Source organism: Neophocaena asiaeorientalis, unplaced genomic scaffold, assembly GCF_003031525.2.
Source record: "Neophocaena asiaeorientalis asiaeorientalis breed wild unplaced genomic scaffold, Neophocaena_asiaeorientalis_V1.1 scaffold110, whole genome shotgun sequence".
NCBI classification, from domain to species: Eukaryota; Metazoa; Chordata; class Mammalia; order Artiodactyla; family Phocoenidae; genus Neophocaena; species Neophocaena asiaeorientalis.
The window spans coordinates 6814983-6830875 of record NW_020175053.1 but is presented as its reverse complement, the minus strand read 5'-3'; the positions used below and the strand labels follow the sequence as shown (position 1 = coordinate 6830875).

Sequence of the window (15893 nt, the reverse complement as noted above, 5' to 3'; positions counted from 1 at the left end):
AGACTGCCCTGCTGCTTTACTCTTCATCCCATAAGTACCCCAGCTCCTTGCCTTTGAGGAGACAGATCTGAGGCTAGTTCTCCTCGTTTGGCTACAGACCTGGGCGTCTCAGCATTTTGGTTTGCTGTGCATCAAGCAACCAGATGCTGTATCAGTGAGGAATACAATTGTGGGGAAGGACAAATGTGAGAAAAGCAGCTAAAGTCCATAACAAGAACTCAGGAAGTTGAATGTCAATGGCTGAAATGGCTGCTCAAATTCCATTCAAGGCCTAGGATCCTTTTATTTTCCATTCCACTATGTGGGTCTTTGTCCTCAATTATCTCATGGTTGCAAAATGGCTACCACACCTCCAGGCATTGCATCCAAGTTCCAGGAAGAAGAGAGGAGGAGGAAGGAGCAGTATCTCCTATCAGGAAAGCAGACTTCCCCAAAATCTGTAGCAGACTTTGTTGGTCAGAACTGTGACCACCACAGCTGTGATGGTTTTAGAGGCCAAAACGTTGAGGTGGACATGTATTGCTCCTCACCCCAAACAAAGTCTGCCACAGGTGACCACTGCCACCAACACAGTGTTGCTCTAAAGTGCTGGGCAATGTGGGTTTTAAGAAGAAATGAAATAAAAGGCTATCTATATGAAAAGGAGAGGCAAGCTTTTTATTTCCAAGTAATGACTTTACCTAGAAAACAGGATAAACCAATAAACTGTTAGAGGCCTTCTGGAGTGATCAGTAAAGCTGCTTGGTGTAAAATAAATAGACAAAAGTGTACCCACAGTCAAGAGTTGTTCTATATATGTTATCACAGAGCCAATTTACAAACCCCACAAAACTAGACTGAATTTAAGAATAAATATATGAACATATATGAAGAAAACTATAAACCTTTTCTGATGGTTAGATGCAGACTTAAATGGACAATCATTTACCACATTCTCTGATGTGAAGACCTTATATCATATAGAACTATGTTAATTCTTCACAAACTGGTCAATTCTAATCCAAATCCCAATGAGATATGCAGGGGCATGAAGAGGCTGAGTTCCAAGAAAATGATTCCTGAGTCACCTGAAGAATAGATTAAAAAAATTTCAGGCTTCCCTGGTGGCGCAGTGGTTGAGAGTCTGCCTGCCGATGCAGGGGACACGGGTTAGTGCCCCAGTCTGGGAAGATCCCACATGCCGCGGAGTGGCTGGGCCCGTGAGCCATGGCCGCTGAGCCTGCGCGTCCAGAGCCTGTGCTCCGCAATGGGAGAGGCCACAAAAAAAAAATTTTTTTTAGACCTTCTTAAAATGTGGTCCCAGTCCTACCATCTATGAAAGTGAATGATGGAGCAGCAATAATGGAAAAGACAAGCCTATGGACCAGTAAGGAATGTAGTTCAAGAACGATGCAGGGACCTTGGATTTTTACATCCCAGATGGATGGATTTAAGAGTTAAATGTATAATATAACCAAAAAGGGACTTAAGGAAGGGCTTTCTTAGAGCCAAGTAAAAGTATAAAGAAAAATTGGATAGACCTGATTACACAGACTTCAAAAACCTCTGTACACTAAAAATGCAGTAACAAAATGAACATTCCAAATATGTGTGTACATATTGCATGTGTGTATTGTATATAAGCATATATGTGTATATATTGATATGTATGTGCATATATTGTGTATATATGTATACGTGTATGTATTATATGTATACATGTGTATACATTGATATGTATATTTGTACTGCATATATGTATATGTGTATATTGCATGCTTATATATTGCATGCATGTGTGTACACAAAAGAATGGAATAGTGGACAAAAGATAGGACTAGACAATTCATATGAAGAGAAGAACAGTCAAAAACAGGAACAATAAAAAAAAAAAAAAAAAAAAAAAAAAAAAAAAAAAACAGGAACAAGTAACATCCTTAGATCTATCGATTTATTTATTTATTTATGGCTGCATTGGGTCTTTGTTGCTGTGCACAGGCTTTCTCTAGTTGGGGCGAGCGGGGGCTACTCTGTTGCGGTTCCCAGGCTTCTCATTGCGCGGCTTCTCTTTTTGCGGAGCACGGGCTCTAGGCACGTGGGCTTCAGTAATTGTGGCACGTGGGCTCAGTAGTTGTGGCTTGCAGGCTCTACAGCGCAGGCTCAGTAGTTGTGGTGCACAGGCTTAGTTGCTCCGCGGCATGTGGGATCTTCCCGGACCAGGGCTCAAACCCGTGTCCCCTGCATTTGTAGGCGGATTCTTCACTACTGCGCCACCAGGGAAGCCCAGGAACAAGTAACATACTTTTTTTTTTTTTTTGCGGTACATGGGCCTCTCACTGTTGTGGCCTCTCCCGTTGCGGAGCACAGGCTCCGGACCCGCAAGCTCAGCGGCCATGGCTCACGGATCCAGCCGCTCCATGGCATGTGGGATCCTCCCAGACCAGGGCACGAACCCATGTCCCCTGCATCGGCAGGAGGACTCTCAACCACTGCGCCACCAGGGAAGCCCAGGAACAAGTAACATTCTTAATGTATCAAAATGGCAAATAGAAAAAGTGATTGGGAATTCCTGGGCGGTCCAATGGTTAGGATTCAGTGCTTTCACTGCCATGGCCCAGGTTCAATCCCTGGTGAGGGAACGAAGATCCTGCAAGCTGTGCAGTGCAGCCAAAAAAAAAAAAAAGAAAAAGAAAAGAAAAAGCGTGTGTAGTTGAGGTCTATATCAATGGGGCTTTTTCTGTAGACTTACATGGTTGGAAACGCCTCACAGAGTAACTATGTGGTTTCCTTTCTCACAGGACTAGATCTGTGGAGAACTGCAAGATAGAGTTGCTAATAAACTGTGAAAAACCTAACCGTCAAACTTTTTTTATCTTACGTATTGGCATATGCTAACTGTTCTAGGGTATGATAGCTTAGGAGTGAATATGATTTGAACTTAATGCATGTTTAGAGGGTGTCCAAAATTCAGAACCAGGCAGATCCATCTCCTGACCCTAAACATGGTTGTACAGTAAATTGCTTGAGGAAACTGGTTCTCAAAGACTACAGGAGGGAATTCTTTTAAAATTAATTTTATTTATTTATTTTTGGCTGCATTGGGTTTTTGTTGCTGTGCGCGGGCTTTCTCTAGTTGTAGTGAGCAGGGGCTACTCTTCATTGCAGTGCGCGGGCTTCTCATTGTGGTGGCTTCTCTTGTTGCAGAGCACGGGCTCTAGGTGCCAGACTTCAGGAGTGTGGCTCAAGGGCTCTGGAGCGCAGGCTCAGTAGTTGTGGCGCATGGGTTTAGTTGCTCTGCAGCATGTGGGATCTTCCCAGACCAGGGCTCAAACCCGTGTCCCCCGCATTGGCAGGCGGATTCTTAACCACTGTGCCACCAGGGAAGCCCAGAGGGGAATTTTTGAAGTGTGTCAATGTTCCATTAAAGATCAAAGAAGCTCAACTTAAAAAATTGTGGACTGACTCTCACAACTATGGATTGAGCAAAAATTCTTTGTTGAAAGGGTTATTTTGAAGATTACTACTCTAATACTGCAGAAGCTAAGGTGATTGGCAGTGGAATGAATCAGAACATGTACAATTCCTTAAAAATTTATTTATTGACTTAAATAATTTTGCCTATAATAAAGCCCTTTACACTTTTTTTGTAAAAAAAAAAAAAAAAAGACGTGTATACATGCAGAGGAAAAAAACAGAAAGAAATCCATCTCCAGGTCATGACCTGTGAACTGATTCTAAGGGTCATTTTAATTCTTATAAAATTGATTTTTTCCCCCAAATTTCTTCAGTATACATGTATTATGTTTATGATCAGAAAACAAAGTTTATATGTAAATAAAAGAACATAGAGACTTCAATGGAAGGGGGCCAAAGAGTATTTCAAACAGTTTTCAAGAAAGACCAACAATAAGAACACATTCCATTTCAACCTCACTGGTTATCAAAGAGCAAGGTGCTGCTCTCAGCTGAGGGCGTTAACAGCCCCGCCAGGCAGACAGCAGGTGTGGTGTCCGGGGTCCCCCCAAGATGTTTGCATTTGAATTTCTTTTAAAATAGGAAAAATGAGTATGAAAATGAATCAAACCGAGATTTTATCTATCTTTTGCCAATGCAGTTGTCCAATAGAACTTTCCCTATTTGTCATGGAGGAAGGGCCTGAGACCGGCCCCAAGGACGCTGGAGGAACGATGGGGGCGGACACCTGGGATCATCGCCGTGGCACCCAGAAGCAAGCCTGTCTGGACCCAGCTCGGAGCAGCGTCGGCCTCCGGGACCTGGACGCACCTGACAACTACTGTCGGTTCTCCTCACACTGAGACGGTATTACTTTGTTATCACACAACCAAAAATATACTAAAACGATGCCTTAGGCTGTTCATTTCCTTTATCTCAAAACTCTCACTTCTAGAAATCTACTCTAAGACAACGCTAAAGAAGGATAATGCAAAAAGATGCTATATGAAGAATGACTTGTAACAGTGAAAACTTGGAAATAACTTCTGCATCCAACAAAGAAACAGCTAATAGAACATCTCGCCCCCATCCAGAATGACAGCTCCAAAGACAGTGAGGCTCTGTGGGAAAAAGAAGTCCTGCTATGCAGGTAAGCAGGGGAAAAAGGTTAGAATGTTGACTGTATACACCGTGTTTAATGTAAAAATGCAATATCAAAAAGCAGAAGGTAACGTACCAAAGTGCGAAATGCAATTTTATTAAGAATTATGGGTATTTTCCCCTTAATTCCGTATTTTCTGTAATGTGGTTATTTTGCCTCCATAGTTTAAAAAGTATACTAAAAAGCATTTCATAAACTCTAGCACTTTATACAAATGTGAAGTATCATCACTGAGAAGGCAGCTTATATCTGCTTAGAACTGAGCAGAAATGACATGAGTCCCAGATGAACACCGTCTTTTTCCTTCTCCGGGGAGCACGAGGCCCAGCTCCTCTCACAGGGCTGAGCTACGTGGTACCTGAGCGGCCCTGCAGGTGGCCTTGCCAGCCGGGGTGGAGGTGTGCTTCCAGACACCTGTGTGCCAACACTGCACCCTGGAGGCACACCCCTGTGTCCTTCCAGCTTCCAGCATGGACGAGGTGGCCAGGCATGAGGCTGGCATGTTAGGACCCGGCTCTGTGGATGCTGGGCCAGGTTCCAAGACAGCTGCGCTAACAGCATGACTGACAACATGCCTCCAGCAGAGCTATGTGAGTGGAGCCAGTCCAGGAGATCTGCTTTCTCCCAAATGCTACCACCTGAGCTTATTCTCCTCTCCTGGAATATAACATTCACTTAGAAGTAATACTCTTCATAATGCAGTTTTTTTTTTTAATTATCATTCTAAACGTAAGAGTTTACAAAGGAAATTCCAGATCGAAATCACACCAAGAGGCTGTCCAAGGACACATGACTGACATACCTCCTTTTCACATGCAGGGAAGATCTGTCCCCCCTCAGTGACTTCCAAACCCATCAAAGAAAAGACGGAAAAAAAAAACAAAACAGGAAGACGGAAACAGGAAGACGGTACATCCTCAAACGCGCTCAATTCTCCTCTCCTACGGTGGATCCCTTCCCAGGAGGTGACAGCCTTAAGGGGTGTTTCCGGGTGGGCAGGTGGGTGTCTCTCGCACACATGAGTTAATTTCTGGGGTTGCTGCCCACGGAGAACTCCTTCCAGCCAAGGGTGGGACCACGCCCAGGAGCTCAGCCATGCCTAGGGCATCAACAGGGCCCACGCTGCTCCCGCCGGAGCCCCCTGTACCCAGTAGGCTGCCAGGCATGCAGTAAGTGCTCAGCAAGCGCTTGTCGAACTGGACGGCAAAGGGCTTCTCCCTGCTGTGCAGCCTGCGGTGCTCTGCCAGGGGGCCGCTCCAGCCGAACACCTCGCCGCACTCATGACACTTAAAGGGCTTCTCCGCGGAGTGGGTCTTTTGATGTTTAATGAGACAGTGGTTCTGGCTGAAGGCCCGGCCGCACTGGCCGCACTTATAGGGTTTCTCCCCGGTGTGGACGCGCTGGTGCACGATGAGCGACGAGTGGCAGCTGAAGGCCTTCCAGCAGCGGCTGCAGTCGAAGGGCTTCTCGCCGGTGTGGACGCGTTGATGCACAATCAGGTAAGAGTGGGAGCTGAAGGCCTTGCCGCACTCGTTGCAGCGGAAGGGCTTCTCGCCGCTGTGGACGCGCTGGTGCACCACCAGGTACGAGTGGCAGCTGAAGGCTTTGCTGCACTGGCTGCACTTGAAGGGCTTCTCGCCCGTGTGGGCACGCTGGTGCAGCGTCAGGCGGGAGCGGCTGCTGAAGGCCTTCTGGCAGTCGCCGCACTGGAAGGGCTTGTCCCCGCTGTGGAGCTTCTCGTGCACCGTCAGGGACGAGTGGCAGGCGAAGGCCCGGCCGCACGCGCTGCACCGGTAGGGCTTCTCACCGGTGTGGATCCGGCGGTGCCGCGTCAGGTGTGTCCGCTGGTTGAAGGCTTTGCCGCACTCGCCGCACCGGTAGGGCCTCTCACCGGTGTGGACACGCAGGTGCATGCCGAGCAGCGAGCTGCAGCTGAAGGCCTTGTCACAGGCGCCGCACTTGTAGGGCCGCTCGCCCGTGTGGACGCGCCGGTGCACGTTAAGGGACGAGTGGCAGCTGAAGGCCTTGCCGCACTGGCCGCAGAGGAAGGGCTTCTCGCCGGTGTGGACACGCCGGTGCTCCAGGAGGTTGGTGCTCCAGGTGAAGGCCTTGCCACACTCACCGCACTTGTAGGCCTTCTCTCGCGCGTGCCACCGCCGGTGCAGTGCCAGGGCCGCGCTTCGCTGGAAGGCCTTGCCGCACTCGCCACACGTGAACGGGCCGCTCCCGGCACCCGGGCTCCGACGCCTGGCTCTGCTGGACTGCACGCTCCCCACGCAGCCGTCCGGAGAGGCTCCTTCTGCGGGAAGGCTGGGCTGGGCCAGGAGAGCACACCTCCGGCCAAGAGCCTCCTCAGACACCACATGGCCCCATCGGTGCTCCTCTGTGGGACCGTCCCTGGCGCTGGCGGGCTCACATTGTGACAGAGCAGTCGCCAGGGCCCCCTGGGCGCCCCTGTCACCAGGACCGGGGCTGTGGAGACCGGACCTCGCCAGCCCACCTGCGATCAGCTCCCATGACGGCTCTTCTTTGTAAACGCACAGCTGCTGAGACCATGGCTCCTCCACCTCAGGCCCCGGCTCCCATTCTGGTTCTGTAAGAAATGGAGATGCTACCTTCTGAGAGCAGGCGGAGGTGCGGCACTGGGGCTCAGGGCTGAGATCTGCCGGGAGAACAGGTAAGTGCAGGAGAGAGAGTAGAGACCAGCAGGGGGAGAGAGAGAGAGCGCAAGCTCAGGGCTGTGCGGAGGGGAGCACTCAGGGCAAGGCAGGCAGGCTGGCGAGCAGGGAAGAGGAGGAAGAAAGAGGGAAAGGAGCCTTGGAGAAGCCAGGGGATGCTGAAAAGAGCCAGGGGGCGAGGGGAGGACAGAGGAGCAGGAGGGGCACTGAGCAGGTGCAGACGGAGCAGGGCAGTGGACCGCGGAAGGAAAGCAGGCCCCATGGGGCAGTGGGGGTACGGCTCTACATCCTCCCACTGCATCCCGCTCACCTGGACCAGCTCCTCCAGGGACAGCTCTAGGCGCCCACCATGGCTCCTCGCCTCTTTCCAGGTGAGAAATCACATCTGGCTTGCAGACGGGAGGCCCTGCGCGAAGGGAGAAAGCAGCGTGGCTCTGGGTGCTGTGCTCTCCAGACCAGCCCACAAGCCCAACAGCCCTGGAGTGGCCCCAGCGGCCTGAGGCACGGAGAGGTGGTGCCAACTTCAAGGAAGGGGGCCTCAGACATGGAACCCATACTGACATGTGTGTCTGAGGACCCCACAGGTACTGACATGCCCCATCTAGGGCAGGCTGGGCTTCCAGGGCCCTGTCCACCCTCTCCCTTTCCTCTGGGCCCCACCCCGGGACCAGCCACACTTCCAGGCCCCACCCCGGGACCAGCCACACTTCCAGGCAAAGATGCCAGCTGGTGCCACAAGGGCCTGGGGCATATACCACAAGGAAGACTCAGGAACACATACAGACTGGTGGATGCCCAGACTGCGGCCTCCTCACCTTGGGAGCCATCTTACCCAGGGCAAGAAGGTTCTGGTAGTTCTCCAGCATCACATCCCGGTACAGGGCCCTCTGAGGGGAGTCCAGCTGTCCCCACTCCTCCTGGGTGAAGTCCACGGCCACGTCCTTGAAAGTCACCAACTCCTGGAATGACACACATGTTCTCTCTCACCCAGGATGGGAGTCAGTCCACTTGTGTTTTTGGGTGACTGAGGACCTCAGTAGCAGAGATAACCTTGGGTGACCTCCTGAGCGCAGAAGATAGGGCTGTAGACACCATCTGTCTTATAGCCCCGACGCACACACCACAACTCAGCCAGGAATTGCCACGCGGCCTGGCCTGGGAGGGCCCAGCTAACTGGGCAGCCCACGTATAGGTGCTGCAGTGGGGGCACAGGCTGAGGCCGTAAGTTCTGGCTAACTTACAGAACTTGAAATATAATACAAAGAGCCTCAAACCCTATTCAAGTCCCATCACTGCAAAAGGCCCCAAACCCAGACAGGAAGCCCTCACTGCACCCTAAGGAAGGACCCTGTACTGCTCCGTATCCTTCCTGCTTGCCCTCCACTCTTTCCCGCCAGACCCCTGCTCCCTTGCCCTCCTGGGGCCACATCCCAGCCCACCCCCTCGCAACCTTCTCCCACTTTCCCCCAACACTGGCCCCTGGTCTCGGGGTAACCCCCCCAACTTGGTCACTCTAGTTCCAAGTGTCCTGAAAGTCCCAAATGACTTCCCTTATGTGACTCCTCCTCTGGAACCCCAGTATTCTGCCAGCCAGGGCTTCTTACCTCTCCAGCTGGGCACACCAAGAGGTTGGAGACTCAGTGCCTGTCCCATGAGAAGAAAACAAAGAGCAGCCCAGGCCACATACAGTCATGACAGGGATGCATTAGAAGATAGGCAGGGACATCCCTGGTGGTCCAGCGGTTAAGACTCTGCACTCCCAATGCAGGGGGCCCGGGTTCGATCTCTGGTCAGGGAACTAGATCCCTCATGCTGCAACTAAAAAGATCCCACGAGCTGCAACTGAAGACCCTTCACGCAGCAACGAAGATCCTGCTTGTCGCGACTAAGACCCAGCACAGCCAAATAAATAAATAAATACTAAAAAAAAAAAAAAAAAAAAGGGCAGACCGTGGGGTGGGGGGACACAGAAGTGGTGGGGCAAGCAGGTCCTCAGCAGTAAAGTGAACTGGAGTCAGGGAGGAGGCGGGGAGGCAGGCCACAGTGGCCAGAGTATGAAGACAGGTATCTACTCCAAGGTGACAGCGTCTGCATTCTGCAGCAGGCAGCATGGGGGGAAGGCAGGAGGGGGACAGGTGTGAACAGGTTCTGAGCATGGGCCCAAGGAGTGACCTGGTTAAAAAAAGCAGCCTGGTAAAAACTGAGTTTCAAGTTCTGTTTCTAGACACAAAGGGGTAATGGGCACCAGATTTGCCCTCCTTACCTCAAACAACTAGTAAACTGGGTAAGATGTATGAAACAATGGTCAATTTCCAGACACTGGACAAAGGACAGCTCAGAACAGAGACCCCTGAGAACAAACAAAGTGAGCCCTACAACAGCCTCACCTTCCCACATGGAAGTAGTCCCTGATCACAGTGCAGGGAGTGGGAATCCAGAGAGAGCTTGTGGTCCAAGGAGTTGAGGAGACAGAGAACAGAGTTTGGGGAGACCAGGAAACTAGAATTTTCAGGGCAACGTGCCACAGCAAAGGGAGTCACACAGGCTTGGAACTCTGGATGTGCTCAAGATTGACTGAGGAATGACCCCAAACCAGGGAAAGAAACAGCAGAAAGAGGTGTATGCAGGACAATCATTAAAACTTAAACAGGACTGGGAACAGTCTGTGCTCCAACCGGCCAGAGTGAATGTCCTCCTGCTCTATGGGACACTGAGTAAAGTCCCCAGAAGGATGCTGCTCCAGCAGTGGGGCAAAATTAGCCTGAGATTAAAGACTTCTCTGGATCCACCTTAACAAAACCTAAAAGTAAGCCTTGGAAGGATCCAACTGACACTAAGTAATTTCACTGCATCACAAAACATTTAAGGAATTAAACCCAACACCCAACAAAGTAAAATTCACTCCATCTAGAATCCAATCAAGTAACTAAAAGGAAAAAAAGTTAATAAAATCAGAAGAATTAAAAGTATCATAAAACTAAACAAAACAAAACAACAACAAAAAAGAATCATAAAACAGTATTTGTTTACCTCAAAAGAAAGCGTTAAGGGTGAAACAGAATTAAAAAAGATACAAGACGTAGAAAACAAATAGCATAACGGCAGATATAAACCCAGCCATACGGATAATTACGTTAAATGTGAATAGTCTAAATATCCCAAGTAAAAACTAGAGATTGTCAAATTGAATTTAAAAAGTAAGACCCAGGCTTCCCTGGTGGCACAGTGGTTAAGAATCCACCTGCCAATGCAGGGGACATGGGTTCAAGCTCTGGTCCGGGGAGATCCCACGTGCTGCAGAGCAACTAAGCCTGTGTGCCACAACTACTGAGCCTGCACTCTAGAGACCGCAAGCCACAACTACTGAAGCCCATGTGCCTAGAGCCCATGTTCTGCAACAAGAAAAACCACCACAATGAAGAGTAAAAAAAAAAAAAAAAAAAAAAAAAAGATACCCAGAAAATTCTCCACATATTTAGAACAATACACTCCTGAATAATACACAGTTGAAGGAGAAATTACAAAAAAATTAGAAACTATTTTGAACTGAAAAAAAGGGAAATACAATAGAAAATTTGTGGAATATAGCTAAAGCAGGACTTAGAGGTAAATTTATAGCACTGAATGCTAATGAGAATAGGTGTCAAATCAATACCTCAGTTTCACCCTTAAGAAAACAAAGTAGTATACACTGATGTGTATAAAACTGATGACTAATAAGAACCTGCAGTATAAAAAAACAAACAACAAAAAAACAACTAATACTAAACTTTCTTTGGTTATTTGTATGGAAATATGTTAATATAAATGTTTCAGACATTACATGAAATTTCTAAAAATCTTATATGTTCTGGTATAATGTTAAGTCATAATTCTAGTTATTACTTTAAAATATATATCTCAGAAATAACTAAATTTCCTTGTCAATTCCATTATTATGAACTTTCATCAAATCTTTAACCGTGGTCATTTTTAAGTCTTTTGTCATTTACAGACAGTTCTGGGTGTACGCTGATGCTTTTGCAAAAATGTTCCTATAAAAGGGTTTCATCTTCAAGGAATTCATGGAAAAGACTCTGACAAGTACAGGTTTCTGGTAACTGACTATACTGCTGAACTGAATGAATAAGCATTTTCAGAACTCTAATGGAAAACTTATGAATTCATAAAAGTGCTAACAAAAGATCAAGATGAAAAAAAAATTAATTACATGGGACTGAGTGAACTGATGACGATGATTATAATTTTTGTGACTTTCTGTTTGAATAAAAAAAAAAATCCCACAAGGACTCAGAGGCAAAAAATATACAAATCAATTTTCACTGCAAAGTAAAGGAGCTGTTACAGTGGAGAATTACTGGACTGAATGTCAATATTATGACATAGTATGACTGTGTTTCGTGTTTGGTAACTGCAATCATTGTTGCTTTTGTTGTGGTCATCCATTTACAATGCTTGGTGTCAGTTTACCTCTTGTAAAAATAAAATACAGTGTGTGTGTTGTGAAAAAAAAAGAATTCACTGGTGTAGGTGGGGTGATATTTGCATAATTACTCCTGTAGATTCGATTATTTATTTTATTATTTTGATTAAACAATGCTACAATGCTAAAAGAAAATGCATACTTAGCTGTTAGCAGGGTTGAAGCTCCTGATGGTTGTAAGATCTACCTGCCTGAATTTGGACATTAGCATTTTATGCAATGAATTAAAAGCAAAAAATCATTTCAAAAAAAAAAAAAAAGAAGCCAAAGTAGCTACCTCCCTGGTGGTCCAGTGGTTAAGACTCTGCCCTCCAATGCAGGGGGTGTGGGTTCGATCCCTGGTTGGGGAGCTAAGATCCCACATGCCTTGGGGCCAAAAAACCAAAAACATAAAACAGAAGCACTATTGTAACAAATTCAATAAAGGCTTTAAAAATGGTCCACATCAAAACAAACAATCAAAAAAAAGCCAAAGTAAAGAAAGGAAATAATAAGAACCAGAAATTGATGAAAAAGAGCACAGAAAAGCCATAGAGAAAATCAATGAAACCAAAAGATGGTTCTCTGCAAAGACCAATAAAATCAATAATTAAACATATATTTACTATATGACTCAGCCATTCCACTCTTGGGTATTTATTCAAGAGAAATTAAAACACACATCTATACTTATACTCCAATATTTATAGCAGGTTTATTTGTAATAACCTAAACAAGGAAACAACCTAAACGTCCATCAGTTGGTGAATGGATAAACAAATTGTGGAGTACATATGCAACAATGTTATGTGCTGAACTGTGTCCCTCCAAATTCATATGTTGAAGCCCTAAGCTCCAATACCTTAGAATGTGACTATATTTGAAGACAAGGCCTTTAAAAAGGTAAGTAAGGTAAATGAGGTCATTAAGATGGGTCCTAAAATGGTAGAACTAGTGTCCTTATAAGAAATGGAAATTTGGACACAAATACATACAGAGGGGAGAACGTGAGGACACAGAGAAGCACCATCTGCAAACCAAGGAGAGAAGCTCAAAAGAAACCTACCAACACCTTGATCTTAGACTTCTAGCCTCCAGAACTATGAGACAATAAATTTCTATTGCTTGAGCCACACAGTCTGTGGCACTTCGCTGTGGCAGCCCTAGGAACCTAAAACAAATGGAATATCACTAGACAATCAATAGGACCAAGCTACTGATTCAAACAAGGAAATGAAGTCAAAAGCATAATGCTAACTGAAATAAGTCAGAAACAAAAGACTACATATCTTATAATTCCACATGAAATTCTTAAAAAGACAGAATTATACTGGATGCCAAGGGGGCGGGTGGAGAGGATGGGCTTCAAAGGGACATGAAGGAACTTTTTGGGTGATGGAAAAGTTCTATATCGTGATTGTGGTGCTGGTTACACAACTGTATACACTTGCCAAAACTCACCAAATCCTACATATATAAAACTGGAGAAATTTATTGTGTATAAATTACACCTCAATAAACCTGATCCAAAAAACCCACCGGATTTCAGGGAGATGAGAAGGTCGGAGTGAGGACACATGCTGAGAACGTGCTCATAACTAAGGCATGCAGGGATGAAGCATAATGGTGATGGCACTGGCAGAAAGAAGGAGGAAATGGGCAGAAACAAAGCTCCAGAGAAATCACAATGCGGTGCTGGCGAGAGAGCACTGTCAGAGGCTACGCGGTTTCAGTATGGAGGTGTCAACAGGCAAGAGCAGGACAGGATTTGAGCCTGGCACAGGACTTTCTGAGGGGTATTACCAACCCACCAGCAAAAGCCCATGTCTGGTGTGTCTTCATTTTGCAGGACAGGAAGCAAAAGGGTGTGGGAATCAAAGGCAGATGTGGAGGGGCTTCAGTGCAGTGGTTAAGAATCCGCCTGCCAATCAATGCAGGCGACACGGGGTTGAGCACTAGTCTGGGAAGATCCCTCATGCCACGGAGCAACTAAGCTCCTGTGCCACAACTACTGAGCCTGCACTCTAGAGCCTGCAAGCCACAACTACTGAGCTCGTGTGCCACAACTACTGAAGCCCGCATGCCTAGAGCCCATGCTCTGCAACAAGAGAAGCCACTGCAATGAGAAGTCCGCGCACTGCAATGAAGAGTAGCCCCCACCTGCCACAACCAGAGAGAAGCCCGCGCGCAGCAACGAAGGCCCAACGCAGCCAAAAATTAATTAATTAATTAAATTTATTTAAAAAGCAAAAAAAAGGCAGATGTGGAAATAAAACTATCAGAAGAGTCAGAACAGATCACGGGGGATGTCCCAGCAGAGCAGAACCCTTGACATAGTATGAGACTGCTGGAAGGGGAGAGTACTTCGGAGAGAGGACCAGTTACTCAAAGACCTGAGAAGCTGGTATTTCAGGAATAATATCTGTGCACAAGAAGGGGAGTACCTCCCGAGGTGGTCACTCTCACACAGACACCACTTTTCCTGAACCTTTTCAAGGTAAGTTGCAGACATCAGAACATCTCACCTTACATTCTTCAGCCTGTATCTCCTAAGGATGTTCTCTGACACAATCACAATGCCATCATCACACCCATGAAATTAAATATTCATACAACATGATCTAAGATACAGTATATTTTCAAATTTTCTCAATCTTTCTAAATGCCTTTGATAGAATTTTTGGATCTATAACCCATCAAGGATCACGTATTGCATGTGCTTGTCATGTCTCCCAAGTGCCTTATAGAACTACAGCACATTCTAACATTACAGAAGCTAGGCATATCTCACCATACATGTTTTACAGTCATTTCTACTTTTCAAGTGGTAAGTTAACAGAATTGCCAAATCCTAAAAAAAATCAAAGGATTCTCAATCTTTCTGACCTTTCACCACCTCACACTGTCTTTATCCAGTGCACCTTTCTAAACACTACGATGAGTGGGGGTAGTTTAGGTGGTGGAACAAAATGAGGAGCAAAACCCAAAATCTGTAAAAGGAGGGATTTGCACCTCTCCCAGCTGCAGAAGTGGCCCCAGGGCCAATTCCCTGTCGAGCCCACAGATCTTCTAAAACTCCAAGTTTTTCCATGAAGGCCCCATGTCAGGAGCTGGGTACAGAGGAAAAGCACACAGGGACGCACCCGCTACCATCACTCTGACCCCAGCACTGCAATGCAGCCCTTCCATCAGCTGTTCCACATCCTCCTACCTAATTCCATCCCGGAAAACTCCCCCAAACAAGGACCAACTGCTACAAACATCCCATGGGCCTGAGTGTGGAGATGAGTAAAGTGATCTCATGTGAGCTGTCACCTACTTGCTTGGGTGGCACTAGAACCACTCATCAGAGCTCCCAGCACAGTGCTGGGCACACAGCACAGTCCTCGGCAACAGACACATGGCTGGACTGAATCAGGCTGGAACATACACTCATGTTGATGGCACACCCCGGCGTCACCTGCACCTGTTCCCACGCGCAGAGCTTCCTGAGGACTGGAGAGCAGGCCCCCAGGTGTGTGTGTGGGGTGTCCTTGGATGACTAAAGATTCTGGGCGGCCGAAGGAAGGTGCCAACCCTCCACATAAACAACGAAATGTTCAAAAAAGAAAAGACAGCCACTCACCTCGGACCTGCCTTCCAGGAGACCCTGACCCAATTTATCTTCTGGAATCTCTTTGAGGGGAAGAGCAGGGTCCTGAGAGGACGGAGCTGGAAAGGAGAAATGAGTCAAGGGGGCTGCTCTGTCCACGGCCACCAGGCACCCCCAGCACGGGGAGAATGAAGGGGAGGCAGGAAGGGAGCCCTAACTTCGTCACAACCTGATAGGGCCTCGGGGCTAATTCTGCTACTCAGTGTGTGGGTCACTCCCGTTACGGAGGAAAAGCGCCTCCATTCCCGTCCCCATCATCCCCGGGGTGCCTACGGTGAAGAGGAGGAGGCCTGAATCCGGGGCGCTTTCGGGAACCCAGCCCGCCCTCTCCGTGCAAATCCACAGGCCCACGGCCTGACAAGCCAACAGTACCTGCCTCCCGGGACTCCGGGGCCTCCATGGCACCCTCCTTTGGCGGCCGCCCCGGGCGCGGGCGGGGCGGGTCCACCTCCCAGGGCTCAGAACCCTTGCGCAGCCCCGCGGGGCCGCCCCGGGGCCGGGGGCAGG

The 15893-nt window shown here is 47.6% G+C and overlaps 1 protein-coding gene and 1 pseudogene across 1 annotated transcript; one reads left to right on the top strand and one right to left on the bottom strand.

The window, feature by feature from the left end:
- The first annotated feature begins 2688 nt into the window (after nt 1–2688).
- On the top strand, nt 2689–2808 carry LOC112412321 (uncharacterized; annotated as a pseudogene).
- Nucleotides 2809–3559: 751 nt separating this feature from the next.
- ZNF74 (zinc finger protein 74) lies at nt 3560–15887 on the bottom strand. The gene is given in 6 exon segments (XM_024763833.1): nt 3560–5649; nt 5652–7187; nt 7583–7678; nt 8105–8231; nt 15360–15445; nt 15759–15887. Coding segments are annotated over 6 exon segments (1905 nt in total). The 5' UTR covers nt 15787–15887; the 3' UTR covers nt 3560–5617.
- Nucleotides 15888–15893: the final 6 nt, after the last annotated feature.